At 40.5% G+C, this 17,978-nt stretch overlaps 1 protein-coding gene across 1 annotated transcript in view; it reads right to left on the reverse strand.

Annotated features, from left to right (window-relative positions):
* Positions 1-396: 396 nt before the first annotated feature.
* nalcn (sodium leak channel, non-selective) overlaps positions 397-17,978 on the reverse strand; it is a gene marked incomplete at both ends in the record, with an annotated part of 58,301 nt that continues 40,719 nt past the window's right edge. Inside the window, 29 exons of the mRNA XM_083890259.1 lie at positions 397-539; positions 1,262-1,379; positions 1,516-1,665; positions 1,770-1,920; positions 2,041-2,198; positions 3,147-3,262; positions 3,933-4,065; positions 4,333-4,426; positions 4,558-4,706; positions 4,798-4,866; positions 4,964-5,083; positions 5,683-5,757; positions 5,914-6,020; positions 7,777-7,870; positions 8,066-8,164; positions 8,250-8,370; positions 8,462-8,568; positions 8,936-9,040; positions 10,249-10,416; positions 11,241-11,372; positions 11,455-11,575; positions 12,126-12,182; positions 12,376-12,498; positions 12,660-12,751; positions 12,943-13,012; positions 13,305-13,406; positions 14,808-14,881; positions 15,117-15,258; positions 16,064-16,200. Coding sequence (XP_083746385.1) covers positions 397-539; positions 1,262-1,379; positions 1,516-1,665; positions 1,770-1,920; positions 2,041-2,198; positions 3,147-3,262; positions 3,933-4,065; positions 4,333-4,426; positions 4,558-4,706; positions 4,798-4,866; positions 4,964-5,083; positions 5,683-5,757; positions 5,914-6,020; positions 7,777-7,870; positions 8,066-8,164; positions 8,250-8,370; positions 8,462-8,568; positions 8,936-9,040; positions 10,249-10,416; positions 11,241-11,372; positions 11,455-11,575; positions 12,126-12,182; positions 12,376-12,498; positions 12,660-12,751; positions 12,943-13,012; positions 13,305-13,406; positions 14,808-14,881; positions 15,117-15,258; positions 16,064-16,200 — 3,327 coding nt within the window. The remainder of the gene's footprint in view (positions 540-1,261; positions 1,380-1,515; positions 1,666-1,769; positions 1,921-2,040; positions 2,199-3,146; positions 3,263-3,932; positions 4,066-4,332; positions 4,427-4,557; positions 4,707-4,797; positions 4,867-4,963; positions 5,084-5,682; positions 5,758-5,913; positions 6,021-7,776; positions 7,871-8,065; positions 8,165-8,249; positions 8,371-8,461; positions 8,569-8,935; positions 9,041-10,248; positions 10,417-11,240; positions 11,373-11,454; positions 11,576-12,125; positions 12,183-12,375; positions 12,499-12,659; positions 12,752-12,942; positions 13,013-13,304; positions 13,407-14,807; positions 14,882-15,116; positions 15,259-16,063; positions 16,201-17,978) is intronic.

The following is a 17,978-nucleotide window of genomic DNA, read 5'->3' on the forward strand; positions in this document are numbered from 1 at the left end:
GGACATCACAACTAACGGCAGCTGCATCAGCAACATCACAGGTTTCAGACCAATGAAGACGAACAGCAGAACAGTAGAAAACACATAAGCAGCAGCTTCTTGGTTCTTGGTCCTTTCTCCTGTCACGTCTGCTGTAGCCTGCATAGAAAACCTCAGCAGTCGTAACGCTGGAAAATCAAGAGTAACACCTATCCCAGAGATTTGAAATCAACCGCCGCGTGTCAAAAAGGGGCAGCGGCGACAAATGTCTCACAGAAATCGGAAAAGGACAGAGAAGGCCTTATTTTCACTGATATAGGGGGAAGATAAGGGGAAATGAAACGACTCGAGCCAGCCAGCGGGACTTCCCCGCTATTAAATAAAAAAAAACCCCGCAGGACGCGCCGCAGCTCGTCTCTAAATGTCAATGAGGTCATCGCCGCTCTCGTCGCTCTCCACAGTCAGCTGACGGGTCCACCACTTCTTCACCTCTGACCCCGAAGAAGCCTCATCCTTGACAGGGTTCATCTTACACACGATGGACTTGACACTTGTGCGACCTGACACAACGCACACACACACACACACACACACACACACACACACACACAGAAGATTTTATCTATATGAAACATCTCATAGTCAGTATTCTATCAAATACCATGGCGTGATCTTCCGTGAATGGAAACGGGCATGCAGTCGATTCTTTGGTGTCATTAACTGCATACAAATGGAAAATAAAGAATTCTCCGGTGTGTAAACATTTAAATTCTGTACAATATTGATCACTACTTCAGAAATAAATGGAGCATACTGCTTTTTTTATATCTAATACTATAATAATAATAATAATAACAGACACAAAATTTTTTTTTTTACATTTTTTAAGATTTTGCTTGATTTTTGTTTTACTTGTCTTTATAATAACAATAATAATAATACTTTGTATTTATATAACACTTTTTAAAATGTACTCAAAGACTGTGCCATGTGTGTGAAATAAAAATATATATACCTATACTGTATACATTATATATATATATATATAAAAAAAAAAAATCTTAACTCTGCATCAACAGGGCCTTTGTGTCAGCTTGTTTTTTTACTTCGCGCTGTGACTTTATTTTGAATTACAAGGTCACATATACAGTATGCGGCTTTTCCATATGTACATACATATTTGAGAAGAAGCTTTGTTCCAACTTTGCTTTGACAGAACGCCCTCACAAAAACTTCAAATCTTGCGATTTCAGACTGTACACACACACATAAGCGTACACACCTGCAGGGAGACGCCACTGTCCCAGCTTCCTCTGTGGTCTCCCCAGGTCTGAAGAGTCCTGTCTGTAGCCTCCTCTGTCTGACAATGTGGGGCTCAGTAACTGCTGGAGACCACTCATCTAAACAAAGAGGAGACATTCTTTGTTTCACCATTGCAAGCGCACACCTGCCGATTATATGATGTGCTTGCTACATATCAAGCTGTGACCATGTGCGAGTGTACGGCGCAGCCGTGGCGCGCGTGTGGGGCTTTACCTCAGGCTGTGACGGGTTGTCTGGGTTGTTAGTATTGTGGTCTTCGCTTGGCACGGTGGTCTCTATGCTGGGGGGGTGGAGGAAGTGGCTTAACTCCTGCTGCTGGCTCTCTCTCAAGCTGAGGATGATGCTACACGACTGCTGCTGCTTCTGTAAGTGCACACGGACGCAGAGTGGTCAGTGTGACAACAATATGCATGCGAGTAAAGGTAAAAAGGTAAAAAAAGACAACTAAGGGTGTTGAAGGGACGAACCGCCCGGATGCGTTTGAGGCATTTCTTGAGCCACATGCGTATGGTCTGCTTGGCAACCTCTTCTTCAATGGTGTACTCCAGCTGTTCCCTGGCCAACAGCTCCTCCAGCTGGAGAGACTTTCTTATGTCTACTGAGCGATATGAGAGCATGCTGGATAAACACAAAAACAGGGAGCCCCACGCACAAGAGAAGGAGAGATCTGTTAATGCAGAATTCAGATATCTTTCATGTGACTGACAGAGATCGTTGTTGAATACTCATTCTCCTCACCTGAGCACATCGTGGAAGGTCACGTCTCCTCCGTTGTGAAGTCGCTCCATCTCGTAGCACATGTGTTTGAACAGCAGCTTGTCTTTGTCCAGGTCCACCTCCAGTCTGCCTCTGAGCAGACGAAGCAGGAACTTCACCCTGGATGTTGGGATCACACCCTGGAGGGGAGAGTCACAGCAGTCACAAGGCTGAAGGGGAATTCCAAATCTTTAAAGACATGCTCGAACTACAGCTCCGTTCCGAAGAGAAAATTAGCAGCTGTTTTTGTATTCTTGAGGCAGTTTTGGTGTCGATTCATTCCCTGTAGTTTTCACACAAACTTGAGCATTTTCTCCACTATTTGAAAGGCATCTCATTATTTCCATGTAGAATCTGGCTTGTAGAATCTTTTGCTACTACTAATAGTCAGTCAGGATTTATATAAATGTCTCCAGGGCCGGCCTGTTAACAATCTGAGCAAGTTTGATTCAGATCGGACCAGGATTCGCAAAGTAATAACAGTTTGCTTTTTTGTCGCAAAAATCCGACTTTGTGTGGTTGCCATGGCAACGCCGTTTAACGATTCGTCATCATATTGTACACGCATCATCTACCATATGTTTTGAGTGCTGTCGCTAATTTTGAGTGTGATACGATGATATCTTTCTACTTAAGATTACTTTATTTTTCTTATTATTTTTACAGTACATTAATTTTAAGCTTGAAAATATACGACTATCACGTTAGTGGGATTCAATGGAATAAAACAGAGTTTGGGTTGAGTCCATACCAATAGTGCACTGCCTTCATAGTCTCATAGTACATTGGCCCCAGTTTGTTCTGCATGATATAATTGCTCATACATAAAAGAATAATAATACAAAAAAACTATATCTGAATGCCACCATAGAAAAATAGGAGGTGGTCTCCATTTTTAATTCATCACCCACTGTTCTAATGACTTCCTCTCCTATTATTCAATGCCAAACTCCATTCCCTTCAGCCCGTCTCATTAGCTTTTGTGCAGATTTTATTTTCTCTATATTATCCATTGCTCGTGGCCATATGATCATCATCATCTCCCCTCCGCTGTGTCCTCATCCTCTTTCCTATTGCTAATTTCTCACCTCCCGTTTGTCATCCACCATGTTCCAGATGATTTGGAAGTGCCTCAGGTCATTATAGCTCAGCAGCTGGTCCTCCTCGGTGGAGTAGAACAGGGAGAAGTTCTCCACAATTATGGCTGCAGTAAGAGAAAGTGAGATTAATACTCAAATATGGAAACATATATGTTATCTATGTACTATTTATTAAAGCACATTGCTTCATGTGCACAGGACTTTACTTTATCACATATCATTTTGTGACAGGGAAGTCTGTGATCTGAGTCTGAGATGACAATCCATAAAACCGAAGGAACAGAAACAATGCATAGATCACTGAGCAATATGTGGATTTAATATACAAAAACATTTTTATATTCTACAAATAATCCTGAGCATGTGGTGAAAGGAGACACATCTGATAGTTCAGTACTGAAGTTGATCTTTAACGAATCTCTCTTCTCTGAAGGGACATCTTATCGTCTTTTTGGACAGATGCCTTATTGACACGTGTACAATTTTGCTTTTTGAATTCTGCAGTTGCACATGATATGAAGTACGAAATCAAAACGCTGTTGTCGAGACATAAGCTCTTCGCATTAGCGCTTAATATATGCCAGTTTCCACTTGTTCATCAATATTTGTGTAGCAAAATACACAATAATCAGTGTTTTTTTTGCTCTCCTCCGTTGGAGTACCAAGCACAGTGACCAAAACCTACATAATTCACATATCTGGCCCACACACCTCATAAATGTCAACTTTTCTGTAAATAAAACATGTGACGTGTCTCTGTTTCCACACACTTACCGACAAGTAGGTTGAGCATGATGTAAGCGATGATGACATAGAAAGAGCAGAAGTATATAAGAGCTCCAGCATAGTTGCCACAGTCAGTCTCCCAGTAGCGATGCTTATCTGGGGTGCAGAACGGTGCCTGAACCTGAAAAACAAAAAAAAAATAACCTAATTATCCTTTGAGCATGAAAACTGCTGACAGTGAGGTCTGTGAAGTTTCCTAAACTATTTAAACAACTGAGAGCGACCACAGCAACTGTTAGTCGTGCCGTATGCAACACAAACAGAAATCTATTTAACCTCCGTTGCATTCGGGGGATGCAGAAAATTGAGGTGAAGCAACCCTTTCAACACAATATAAAACGAATAATGTACAGTATTTTGTCTGTGGGAGTAAGTGAAATCAACTTACCATGCAATCATGCATGATTTTATTCCAATCTTCCCCTGTCACAATTCGGAAGAGCACGGTGATAGCCTTGCCCGCTGTGGAGAAGTTGGCATGCCTGTGGGGGGGGGGAAACGCACATTTAGACAAACTCTCGACAGACGTGTTTCAATTTGGGCCATTTCACACGACCCTGCAGAGCTCATCGACAAAAGCAAACAGGCACCACGAAGGAAGTGCTGCCCATACCGGTTGATGTTCTCTCCGTACTTGACGGTTCCGAACAGAACGACACCGGCGAACGCGTAGCAGACGAGGAGGAGGAACATGCCTACGATGATGAAGAAGCTCTTGTACATGCTGACCACCACGGTCAGCAGCAGCATTTTCAGTGTCACCTTTGTATGTGAAACACACAAGCAAAAGCACATTCAGAATCATAATTCCATGAGAAAAAAGTTGGTTTTTTTAAGCACAAAACATACTTACATGCTTGCCACATATTGTGAAGAATCTGAAGACAATCACACATGTACCCATCATGTAGGTATATGCATTCTGTTGGGAAAACAAAAAATGCAGATATTTCTAATTGCCAAAAATGGATATCTAAAAAACCCACTTCCTCAATATTAATAATAAAAAAATTTCTTACCAGAAGTGAAAAGTGCAGGACTATCCAGATGACACCCAGTGATGTGACCAGCAGGTCATAGCGATTACGTCTGCTCTGCCAATAACCCGCTGGAGACATGGCTATCAGCTTCATGGTCACCTAACGACATCAACACAACATTAGATGTACTTCTATCCTCAGATGGAAATATAAATCAAGCAGTGTTACATAGTCGAGAGAGATGAGTTTCCTAGGTGATAAAAACTTAAAAAACATCAGAAATTAACCTACTATACTTTTAATATACTAAAGCAGGTAATTCACACGGTAAATATAGTCCTTTTTACTACCATAGAGGACCAACAGAACCAGGTTATACATTCTACATTCAATCTGGAATGACTAATAAACTGTACGATCCTCAACCTTACTGTTTTCAGTGTAATGGATATCACACACACAGCCTTTAGTTTTCAATGCTTTTAGTTTGAAGGCGAACAAACTAAAGAGTGTATTCACTGAAGTACCAAAGATAGTAAACGTAGATGGGATCACTTTCATAATAAACTCTCATTGACAGTTCTATTGCTATTTTTGGACAAAGTTTGATCCAAGCAATGTGTGAAATAATGAATTGATACTATTTCATAGCGATATTACAGTATTATTTATGAAGTGTTGTGAGTCAATATCAACAAACACAACAACATGACAAATTGTTCTAAAACCGTAGAAGTTGAGGACGTGTATAGACTCACCTCCAGAACAAATATGAAGGTGAAGACTACTGACATGGTGGCAAGGGGAAATGTTACTTGATCATCAACATCCCACTATAAAAGAGGAGAGTCACACAAATGCAAAAGAGTCATTTCTTTGCCAACTTAATATGCAATTTAAATTCATTACACTGTAGATAAATTAAAACGAGAAGCAGACATTCAGTAACTGAGTGGAAATGCATGTTCAGATGTGATATAGAGACTTACCTTGACTGACAGCAGCACTGACTGTGCCAACACCAGCACAGCTATACCCCGTTTGAAGAAGGGATGTTGAGTAATGTCATACATCTTGGCCCGGAAACCACCATTCTCTGTCAGGCAAATCGCAGAAAAAGATTTACTGGAGCCCGTGGAACAACTATTGGCTTGTTTCAGGCCAACGTGTTTCATCAAATCAGTGATCAGCTTTGGATGACTGAGTGGTGTAGTGCATCCAAGTGACCTGCAGATGGCAGTCATGGACCATTTAGGTGTTACAATGTTGTAGATTGGATGATCTACGAACATTGATGATCTGCATTTAACAATTCAAAGAAATAAACATTATCTTCTATATTTTATTTAAAAAAAGTGACTTTATATAATATTGATGGTCATTACCAAAGCACACTGTGACTTTAACCAACTCTATGATACTCTGCTTCATTTTCCACTTCAGTTTTAGCAAAACAACTGTAAATCCAGTGCTGTTTTTTAGTTTGTGTATCTGTTGTTGTTGTTGTTAGCAGGATTAAACAAAACCTGCTGAACACATTGTCTTGGGGTAAGACCCAAAGAAGAATCCATAACATTTTGGGGCAGATTTTATTAAAGGAGAGGACATACTGTAAGATTCCATCCGTCCATCCATTTTCTACCACTTTATCCTCGACATGAGGGTCGCGGAGGGTCCTGTGCCAATTTAAGGCTGTTCCCCACCTTTTGCCCTATGTCAGCTGAGGCAGTTTCTCATAGAATATCCAATATACCTACTCCCCATATTGCATGTTTTTGGTCTGTGGGAGGAAACCGGAGAACCCGGACAAAACACATGGATAGAAAGGATATAAGATTGTTTTCACCAATTATTTGTGAATTAACATTGTGAAATAGGTTATTTTTCTACACTGATGTGAATTTTTTTCATGCTGAACAAAATGATTAGAATAAGGTATATTATTAAGTGCTAATACATATGAACAGGTAACAATAACGGAACAGATAAAGATTTTAGTGTCAGAGCACTTTGTAGTTTGTGTTTGCTTTATCTGTCAGAATTCTTATTAGAGGAAACTTCATTGTTGCTAGTGTCCTTTCTCACAGCAGTGAAATCCACCAATAGAGATTTAACAACAGCACATCCAATCTTGGTGGAATGTTATCACACTGTCTTCTGAGTCAGTTTTTGCAAGAACTTTGTGTCTGACCAGTGAGCAAAGGCTGGCTCTGTGCTATAACGATCTGATAGCAGTGAGTGAGTGAGTGATGCCAGTGCTGTGGGCCTTTGGATGTGGATCAAAGTCAGGTTGATGCGTCTGGTGGCAGAGGCCCTGCTGACTAAAACTGAAGCCATTGATTTTCTGTTAGTTCTCAGCCTCAACTCTGCCAAAAGGCGATTTCCCACACAGCCTCCAACCATTCACACGACTCTCATCTCAAAGGGAAGAGCAATAGTGTATGTGTGTGTGGAATACTCGTGCGTAACTTTGTAATCCATGTTTAAGTAAACACTGTATAAAGCATTCATTTGGTTAGAACCACAGAAATTGTGAATTTATTGTCGATAAAGCATGTAGTTTGCATCATTTGAGGCGTAAAATCATTTTATAAATTCTGTAAAACAGGAATGATTCAGTGTCTGAGTCGTTCACATTATTCATCATCATATTCAGTTTTTTTCCCCCTACTGCTGCAAGTCATCGCTTGGGTGTCATGACGAATCCCTCAGAGCATCAAACGATGTCTACTAAATATGGATTAATCACACCAGTGCTGCCTAATAATGCATAGGCGCACACAAACAGCACAAAATCACTGAGGACAATTTCCAGAGCCTTTCGTTGTTTGTTTTAATGTTGGTGTTAGTACCTGGACGTGGGGGCAGGTGGAGAGGTTGAGCTATTTTCAGTCGACTCTTCAGATCCTCCCATCTTCTTTGGTCCACTGTTAGCAGAGCAGTACCCTTGTAGTGTGAAAAAACAACACACTTAACTTCAGGAAGTGGTGAATTTGCAGGCTGATGGTCTAGAAATCAATGTTATAACAACACCATTGTAAATTTGTTATTGCCCTTGATGCTTCTTCTCTTTCTGCTGATATCTTCAGTAAAACAAATATTAGGAAGCTTGATCCATCACTGCACATGTGAGCCTCCTACCTTGTTCTCATTGAAGTTTGCAATGACGACTCCAACAAATAGAGTGAGTCCAATCATGCATCCCAGGAACACAAAGACATGGATGTAGATGCCATGGATCTGTAAACATCAACATGCAGTTAATTAAAGGAGACAGAAACTCTTTCGTGGAAAAATGTGAGAAAGGTAAGATAAGGATCAGTACCGGTCCAACGCGATGAATAATAACATCTCGAACCTCCACCCAGCCTTTCAGTGACAGCACTTCAAACAGTGCCAACATGGCATTTCCCACATTGTCAAAATTAAAATTACGAGGATTTGCCCTAAGGAGGAACAGAAGAGATACGTCGGTGATGTAGTAACATGACAACAACCCTAAATCTAAGCAGAAATAATAATAACAAGCCGTTATACCAGACTCTTGGTACCCAGAAACCTGGCTTCTTCTCCCCAGGCCTCAGTTTCAGGTTTAGGTTTTTGGAAACACTGACATTTATTCTGAAGATGCCGTGACAATCGTCCTGTAACCACACACACAGTTCACGATTACAAAACAATGACTAGAACAGCAGAGAAGTTGCAGTAATATGTTCTGATTCATTTATATATATATAAATATGTATATATGTATATACATATATATAAAAACAACATTTTGTGTTATTGTTCTCCATGGTTTTATAAGAAATGAATCAAACTCCTTGTGGTTATACAATTAATGTGTAACAGTAGACTGGATCTAATATGAGCTGCAGTTAAGAAAGTAGAACAGGAGTCACTGGATTATTGATTTGACTGGGGAAACCCTGTCTACTTCGTGCGCCTCTCTGCAGGGAGCATGATGTGGGAGGAGGTGCTTTGGTGAGGAGATTATGTTTTGTGCCGTACCCGTTTAAGAATATGGGGGTCGTTGCACTTTGCAAGCTTTCCGGCAAACAGTTGAACTCCAAAGCTTGCGAACACCAGCATCAGTGTGAGGAGCAGAATGGAAACCTGCGGAAGAATCCATCAAGAGTTAAACGACAGGTCTACGTAAGACAATTCTACATAATCCAAGAAAAAAAGAGGAAGCTTAGCATGTCAGACAGCTGTGATTGTTGGACCTCAGCCAGAAAACAACCAGGTTCCTGTGAGAATCAGTACCAGTAAGTAATTGATATAAAAAATTAAACCAAAAGATAAGAAAATAGCGCGAAAAGCAGATTTATTGATCATTTGGAGAACCTGTGGGCAATGAGGCGACCTGACCATAATTACTGAGTCCATTCACTCCACTGGGAGTTCAGTGATTTTATCAGCAAAGCAAAAATATTAATGCATTTTTAAAAAAGTGAAAGGTCTGAAACTATTACGTTTTATATGTTGTTGCAGCCCTAATGAATATATACATATTAATGGGTTTAATCAGAACGAAGGCAGCTGTGAAGTAGCAGCATCGCTGATTTAAAAATATTCAGATTTTGACAATTATGTGTTGTTCACAGCTTTAGGTCAGACACAATGTGCAGGCTCTCAAATCTTGTTCATCATGTCCAATGTGAAGCTTCTTCAGAACTTGTTAAGAGTCATAAACTGTTTTACTCTGGACATGAGTCACAGTGATGATTCCATCACATTGTATTACTGTGAGACAAGATGTGACAATTGAAGTAGGGCAGAAACAATTGATTGATGTGGTTATTACTGCGCTACACTGCAAAAAACTAGCTTCTCCAATAATGATGACCTGGCGCCACCTACAGTATGCATAGAATATAATAATGACAAGAGCACAATTCAATAAAGATGAATAAGATGCATTTGTGTACAAATCTCAGTTGTATTGTAGCCACGTTCTATAAATCATCAGCACTTAACTGCCAACCGTTATTTAAAGCATGCAATTTCTGTTGTATTTCGAAGCATTTTCACTGCTGCAAATGCAGGGAAGTGAAACATGAACAAATAACAACCTGCCAAACTACGTGCGATGCTTTATCTTATTTTCAATCAGTAAAAACTGAGGGGCACATTTCCACAAACACAGTATGTCTCGAGTGCATAACAAAACAAAACAAAACTGCTTCTGGGCCTAAGTAAATATAACAAGAGTAGTTTACACTACCCCACTATTTGACTTAAGAAATATCAATCAATAATAAGTTTGTGTGCAAGACGGATCAAGCTTGCATAACACATTTCAAACGGAAACTTGCACTAACCAGAAAAATCTCCTTGAACCCTTTGAGAACCTCCCGCACCACTTTCCTCATCTGCGGTACGAGTTTGAAGATCCTGAGTGGACGCAAGCAACGCAGCATCATCAGCAGCTGAGCCCCAGACTCGGGAGGAACGTCAGTCGGCAGCCAGCACAGAAAGATCAGATTCACCTGCAGGAGCAAACACATCAGGACAGCAATATATATAGTTAATAGAAGAGAAATCCAAAGATAACAAGCAGCAAATGTGGTAATACTTTAGTCTTTCCTACTTCAGTCTCTACTGTATATTCCCAGAGGTTTTTCTGAAGTCTAATACAATGTGGAAAAAATGATGACGGAGCCACCGAATTCAATAAAGTTATGTAATCGTTGACTATTATAAGACGACTTTTGTGTCCCTAGCAGGTCCAGGTGTGAGACATCAAACAATACAGGTATTTTTCAAAGAAGAAAACAAAGAAGTCATCATTTTACTGCAAAAGGTGTATGTTCAATTTTCAGAAAAGATCAGAATTGTGAAAAAAAATACCTGTCTATTTCAGCTTTAAATGCATTGTGCATACATTGTGTCATTTCTGAGACTGGCAATGAAAACAAATTCAAAAGATCTAGCTTCATGATTTCGGGACGCAACATAGGATTATGGGAATTGTTATCTCGTCTTGTTTGGTTCTCCTGAAGGCGGTGCTTCACGCGGAGGCATGAACACACAGCAATCAGCAATGAGAGGTGCTGAGTCATTAGTGAAAAAAAAAAACACACAATAAAATGAAAAACAAAAGACAACACACTGGCTCTCTAGTAGTACTGAATGTTTGCTTTCTCTTTTCTACTTTGGATTTAAATAGTGTTGGAAACGTTTTGGCAAATGCAAGTACTCAACAAAATGAATATTATATCTTTAAATAAGACAAGTGTCAGAGATATATATACTATTATAATCATATAACTCTAGATTCATATGAAACTTTAGATTTCATGATATTTCTCACAAGGTAGATGAAAATGTCCATGACTCCTCCGAAGTCTCTGATGACAGCCGTGGGGGTGAAGAACAGACCGTCGGCCATGATCTTCAGGTTGAGCTCGATGCTCATAAAGATGACGAACACGTACTCCCCGATCTGAAACAGACATAACGGTTTTAACGGCATCTGTGCCTTTATTTCATCCGCCCCGTCTGTTCGCGCGGTGATCCATTTATACCTGCAATGTGGGCACGTGCATGACCCTGGTGAAGGGTGACTCAAACATCATGGAGATGCAGGAGCAGATGGTTACTACAATCATCACCCAGTCCAAATAGGTGACCAAGCCAAGAAGGTCACTAGAAGGACACACACACACACACACACACACACACACACACACACACACACACACACACAACAATGTTATACAAAGAGACAGGAGCTTTTTTTTACAATTTACACTGTGCCGGTCAGGAGAGCTACTTATTTTGCAAAAGCGGCAAATATCTAACGTCAAGAGACAGAGATGAGGCCACAGATAGGGAGGATGAGGATATGTGTGGAGAGATATCAGAAAGTGAGAATGAATAAACATTTCAACAGTGCGTATGTGAGAGAAGTCCAATCATTTCTGCCGCAGGATGTCAAGTAAAAAAAACAAAAAAAACAAGAACTGACAGTCTTTGATACACAGCAGTGCCTCTCCTCTCACAGAATCTGTGCTTGGCTGAGTTATTATTGGGTTGCATAATGAGGGGAATCTATTTCACAGCTCTTCATTTCATGATTTTCACTCCTTGCCACAGTATTTAAAGGAATCACAACAGGCAGGTGATGAGACAGAAGAATTATACCGCTGTAGCAACAATCAGATGAGTAAAGGAATCAATAATTCATCTCACTTACTATAGTTGATGGTATTTGGTGTTCTTCACTGCTCCTGTTATGGGGTCAGTTTTGGATCTAGATGTAAATTGTAAAATAAACAAGAATAACATAATTTATCAGCATTTTGACAAACACTGCACTTCATTTTTATGTTATTGCTAATGCTGAAGTCCACAATGTTTATTTCATGGCCACTCATGCCCAAATCAAGTTCACACAGACATGGAATCCAAAGTTCAATAATCATTTGTTTAAATGTGCTACTGACGCATTGAAGCGAGCTCGAACAATCATCTTGCAAAAGTTTCTGAAGCGATGTTCCCGGCCCACAATGAAGAGAGGCTTATCAAAGTAAGGATGGTTTTCTCTCAGTTCCTCTTCCTGAACTTTCCTGAAGAGCCACACAAGCAAAAAATATGAACGAAACATCAGTTAGTGCAAGATACAGCGACGGCTACTTATCAGGCTGAGGTGGACGAACGTTTTCCACACAATTTCAGGATAAAAACACACTAAAGTGAATATTTTTTGTCATGTTTTGTGAATGAATACCTTTTCATCTCTGCTTGTTCTTTCTTTTCTTGGATCATCTTTATCTCGCTGTCCTCTCTTTGGGCATTTCTGTATCGGACAGTACTGGAATGCTGTTGAACAGAAGAGATGATGCTTAGTTCAGTGCTTGGTTTCCACAATTTCTTTCCGTGTGTTACGTATTCTCACATTTTTGAAAGAAACGTAAGATGAGGGTTGAATGAACTATTTCAAAACAGCTTCTCTGAATAAAAGCATAAAAGCAAATATATATGTGTGTGGGTGTGCGCATGTACACGCTCACATCCTGAGTGAGAGTCTCCAGCGACTTCCCTCGGCTGATCCTTTGACTCGTAGAACCGTGTCTCAATGATCTGTAGATGAAATACAATTTCAATCTCACGCTGAAGCCATTCTAGATACACTTCAATAGCAAAGATGACTTCATCATCACTCTGATAAAGGCCATGATGCAATGAAACAGATCTTAGTCCAGGTTGTAAGGAGTAAGGTGAATGGTGCAACAGTTCAAAGTCCGGTGTGGTTCTTTCTGTCACTCATGTCTTATTTCACTCATCCACTGTTTTTCAAAAGACATCACTTGCAAAGAAACTCCAACAAATCGGGAAGCGGAAACATTTCTGTACAGGTGTGATGCTGACATACCTGCGTTCTTGTCGTATGTGATGCTGGACACTGAGTATGGATCGTTCTTTGGCTGGCTGACCCTCAAAAGATCCACTTAGCATGCGCTGTCTGGTACAAGCCCTGGAAAACACAAACACAAAATTAATGTTTTCTCTTTTCTTTTTACCAATAATGATATGATCATTAACCTGGTTGGAATAAGGGCCTTTCTGCATGGAGTTTGCATGTTCTCCCTGTTTGTGCGTGGGTTTTCTCAGGGTTCTCCGGCTTCCTCCCACAGTCCAAAAACATGCAATATGGGGATTGGGTAATTTGGTGACTCTAAATTGACCATAGGTGCGAGTATGAGAGTGGATGGTTGTTTGTCTCTATATGTGGCCATGTGATTGACTGGCGATCTGTCCAGGGTGTACCCTGCCTATCGCCCTATGTCAGCTGAGATTGGCACAGCCCCCCCCCCCCCCCCTTGACCCTCATGTGGAGGATAAACTGGTAGATGATAGACGGATATGATAATTAAAATGTATCAGTATGTAAGGCTATTAGCTGGCAAGGAAAGCAAATCCTTATGTGATCCATATTACTGTCTTATGTCTATTTGGACTCATAAGCTACGTATAATATTGCATTATTTTAAATGTCTCGTCTGGCATTCAGCAGAGTCAGTGTGTGCTTGTGTTTGCCTTTGTTGATGTGGATGTAAACCTAATTGTGTCTATGAGTAGAAGACGACAGGCCAGATAGATCGTGTTAGGACTAGAGAAATGCTGTCTGTCTTTCAGACGGAGAGACTGCAGCGAGCCAGTTTGGATAAGGTGGTGGCATTTAGTGCCAGCACTGCCATGCTGAACAGCAAATTATCCATTTACTACATCACGAGAGTAAATGAGTCTGAAGTTGGACTGCGTGTGTGTTTTTGTGTGAGACAGTAAGATGCATTAACAATACCAGAGTGCTGTTACAGCGAAACCACATCTATTATGCATACACAATATTGGTTTCACCCACACAAAGCCTGGAATATATTTTATTACTGTAGATGATGCATACTAAACGCATCGAGCTACAGTCTCCAAAGAAGGTGCTGATGCAAAACATTATGATCTAAGGATTAATAACAAAACAGGCACAGAAACACCAAACTGAAAGTAGAGGAGAGTAGATTTAAGATGTGCATCATGGCAATTACACATGCAGATTAAAGGCTGGCTGTTGATTCACCAGCATTTAATACATTTTATTGTGGGGACAGTCCTCAACATATAAATGGAAATAATTATTCCTGTGTGGAGTGTGCATGCTGTTCCAGTGAGTGTGTGAGTTTTCTCTATGGGTCCTGAGATGGACTGGCAACCCGTCAAGGGTTTAACCCACCTTTTAGCTGGGATTGTGGAGGATAAAGTGGCAGATAATGAATGAATGGATGGATGAATGAATGAATGAACATAACTCACTTTGACCTGGAAAACACCTAAACTACATCTCTGCATACAAGGCCGTGGAGGTGAAGATGAAACTCACCGCAGGATTTTATTGATAGTTGTTTCTTTTTCCAGGAGGTTGCGAGCTCGGATACTAAATATTGACCTGCGAAGCTGAGAGAGAGAGAGCATGGAGAGAGTACATTAGCTGAGAGTTTATTAAATGTAGTACATCCAAATACACACCGTACAGACAACAGCAAACGTTAAGTATACTATACATGTATATTGCTACCGTGTTTCTTATGGCTCTGGTATATCTAAGCTGTGGAGATCGATTTATTACTTTTATATCGTCTGTGAGTACAGGAGAGTGAGTAAATGAGTAAAAGAACATGTGCACAAGAACCTTTTGGTCGATATACTTGTTGTCTTCAATGGCTGAGCGTTTGGAGTGGTCACAGGAGGAGGATGATGCAGAGGGAAGACGCCGGAACAAACAGCTGGTGTCCTGCTGCTGCCGATCAATGAACTGCTTCATAAAACTCTCCCTAGAGTACACAACAACCAACACATGCACGCAAAAACGTGATCAATTTTAACACTTGGTTACCAAGTGAAGAAATCAATGCGCTTAGAGATACAATAACAAACACAATGATACAGTATATCTTAAAAACATAACAGCGCAAATTCAGCCGCACTATGTCTTTGTGCTCGCTGCAGCAGGTGGGCTGCACATGGAGGATCTCTGAGAGAGTATAAGGAATCCAGCTGTGCACCAACAAGCAACTAAACCATCAACTGTGGCTCAGGAGGTAGAGCGTGTTGTCCGCAAGCCCAGGTGTCCTTGAGCAAGACACTAAACCCATGTGCCATCAAGTGTGCGATAAAAAGAAAAAGCTGCATGACGAGAACATGACTCAATGAATGACTATGTAAATGGTAAAACTGATATGCTGGACACAGTTCAGCACTTTTGCATTATAAACATTATAAGACCATAAACTATTATAGGGAAACTGACAGGTTACAAAGTTGACAACGTGTTCTTTTGAAAGGGAATTTGTGATTGAGATTATTAACTCATCGGGAAGATATTTACAGATGATATAAATCACGTGAGAAGTAGACTCCGTTTCTCCTAGACTACCATTCAAACAAAGTTCCTTTTGCAACCAGTGGAGTTGGCCCCTGGTGGCTGATTGCTTCTTCTGTCTTACTCCCTGGGCTTTACGTTTAAAATCTAAAGACTATATAAATACAGATAATACAACATTTAAAGCAGTCAAAGAAGATGCAGATTTTGAGTAGCAGGTCAGACATTTTGGCTCATAAATATATGACTCTGTGTACCTGATTCTGGGCACAGTGAAATCAGAGGGGAGTTTGGAGATCTTCACCATCTGAGGCCGGTTGGGGAACTTTTCAAAGATCCTGAGTCGTAAAGGGAGCTTCTCTTTGGTGTCAGCATTGGCTTCGCTTTGCTTGAGCTAATAGAGATTAGAGAGGAAAAAGTTCATGCTCAGGACAGAAGATCAAAAGAAGCTAATGGGAAAAGGGGTAAAACCTGCCACTTGGTGAGAATGAAGAGGAAGGAACTATATTGGATGCTAAAGGATAGAAGAAGAAAGTTAACTTGAGTTTTCAGTTGTAGGAAGGTTTGGAATGTTGAGAACTGCAATATCCTTAAAGATGAGATTAAGCTCAGTATTGCCAGAGAAAACTATACAATTTAAAGGATTTGCCAGTTCTTTAAGTGCAGCTTTATGGTTCTGCCTGATGGTGGCAGCAACACTCTTACCTACAGACACACACACACTCACGCACGCACGCACACCACATCGAGTACAGACAACCACATTTAGGATGAATTCCCACTTACTTTTAGAAAAGAATGGAGAAAGCAACAAAAGAGAAAAAGGCAGATTACTTTGGAGTTGTTAATGGACAAATGAGAAGGTAGTGGCAGTTAGAGAAATGTACACGAGTGCAGGCTTAAGCACTGTGGTACAGGCTGGTGGAATAAAAAGATGACAAAGGAAAGAAAGCAATTATTTCCATTTAATTACATATGTGCAGGGGCTGATTGAAATTCCCTTGCAGGTATTCTCTGTCTGGGTGCCTGGAGATAACCTCAGATGCATTGCAGATTAGGCCTGGAAGTGAAGTGCATTTTGTGCAGTGGTGAATGGCATTTTATCATTCAGAGACAAACTCAGTAAAATATACATACTGTGCTTGGTGAATGTTTCTCTGTCAGTCATGGTGACATTTGGATGTCTGTCTACCTATGAAAACATCACCATTGCGTTTGTGTGTACTTGCATTTCTACCAATGTTGTTTCTATTTGTCGGCTTGAGAGTGATTGTGCAACTACCACAGCATCTCATTTGAACAGCCAGGGAAGGAGAAACCCGACAAAAGAGGGACATAAAATCTGTCCATTCTCTTTCTTTTTCTAGCTAACTCAAGTGTGGGAGTTTCTTTTTGCCCTGAGTGGGTTGAGTGGTGAGTGGCATACTGTGAAGACGGAATTATGCACCAGCATTTGCTTGCCGAAGCTTTCTGTCTATATTCTGATTCCCAGGATAGAAAGAGGCAAAAAAAAAAGGGACTGAAATAAAAACAAGAGAGAAGCCAACAGAAGTACACGTATGCGAAAATAATTATGACATAAACGTAAGAGATGGAAAAGTGGGCTTTTCATTCTTTATGTGAGAAGCCACATAGAACAGAAAGCAGAATTTGTGTTGAACAAAATTGTGCTTCTTTCTTGTGCTGCAGTTATCTGGGTGAAACTTGTAGAAAGTGCTGCAGTCATCTCAAATAGTACCTACACTGGATACTGGAGTAAAAACACACAAACAAAAAAATCACAAACAAGCACGCACAAACACACACACACACACACATATAGTGCAGAATTAATATGGACCCCACCATTCCCAAAGGTCCTAATCAATTGGGCCAACTCAGCGAGATGTACAATTTAGCTACGGCTCTAGTCTACACCCTTATCTGCAGCAACATCCTATTACAGCCAAACTTTCTCTGCTATTGTGCTTGGTTGCCTTCTGTGTTCAGAGATTTTGTTCCTCTCCATTAAAATGTGGACTCCCCTCGTCATGGGATAAGCAAAAGAAAATAAAATGATTTAAAATCATACTGGGAAAAACAAACGAGAAGGCACTGAAACGTGATGTTGTTTGGGAAAGTCCGACTCCTGTCCATGACAGTGGATATACTGTATATATAGCTGACCTATGC

The sequence above is a fragment of the Microchirus variegatus genome, assembly GCF_963457635.1.
Source record: "Microchirus variegatus genome assembly, chromosome: 5".
Taxonomy (NCBI): Eukaryota; Metazoa; Chordata; class Actinopteri; order Pleuronectiformes; family Soleidae; genus Microchirus; species Microchirus variegatus.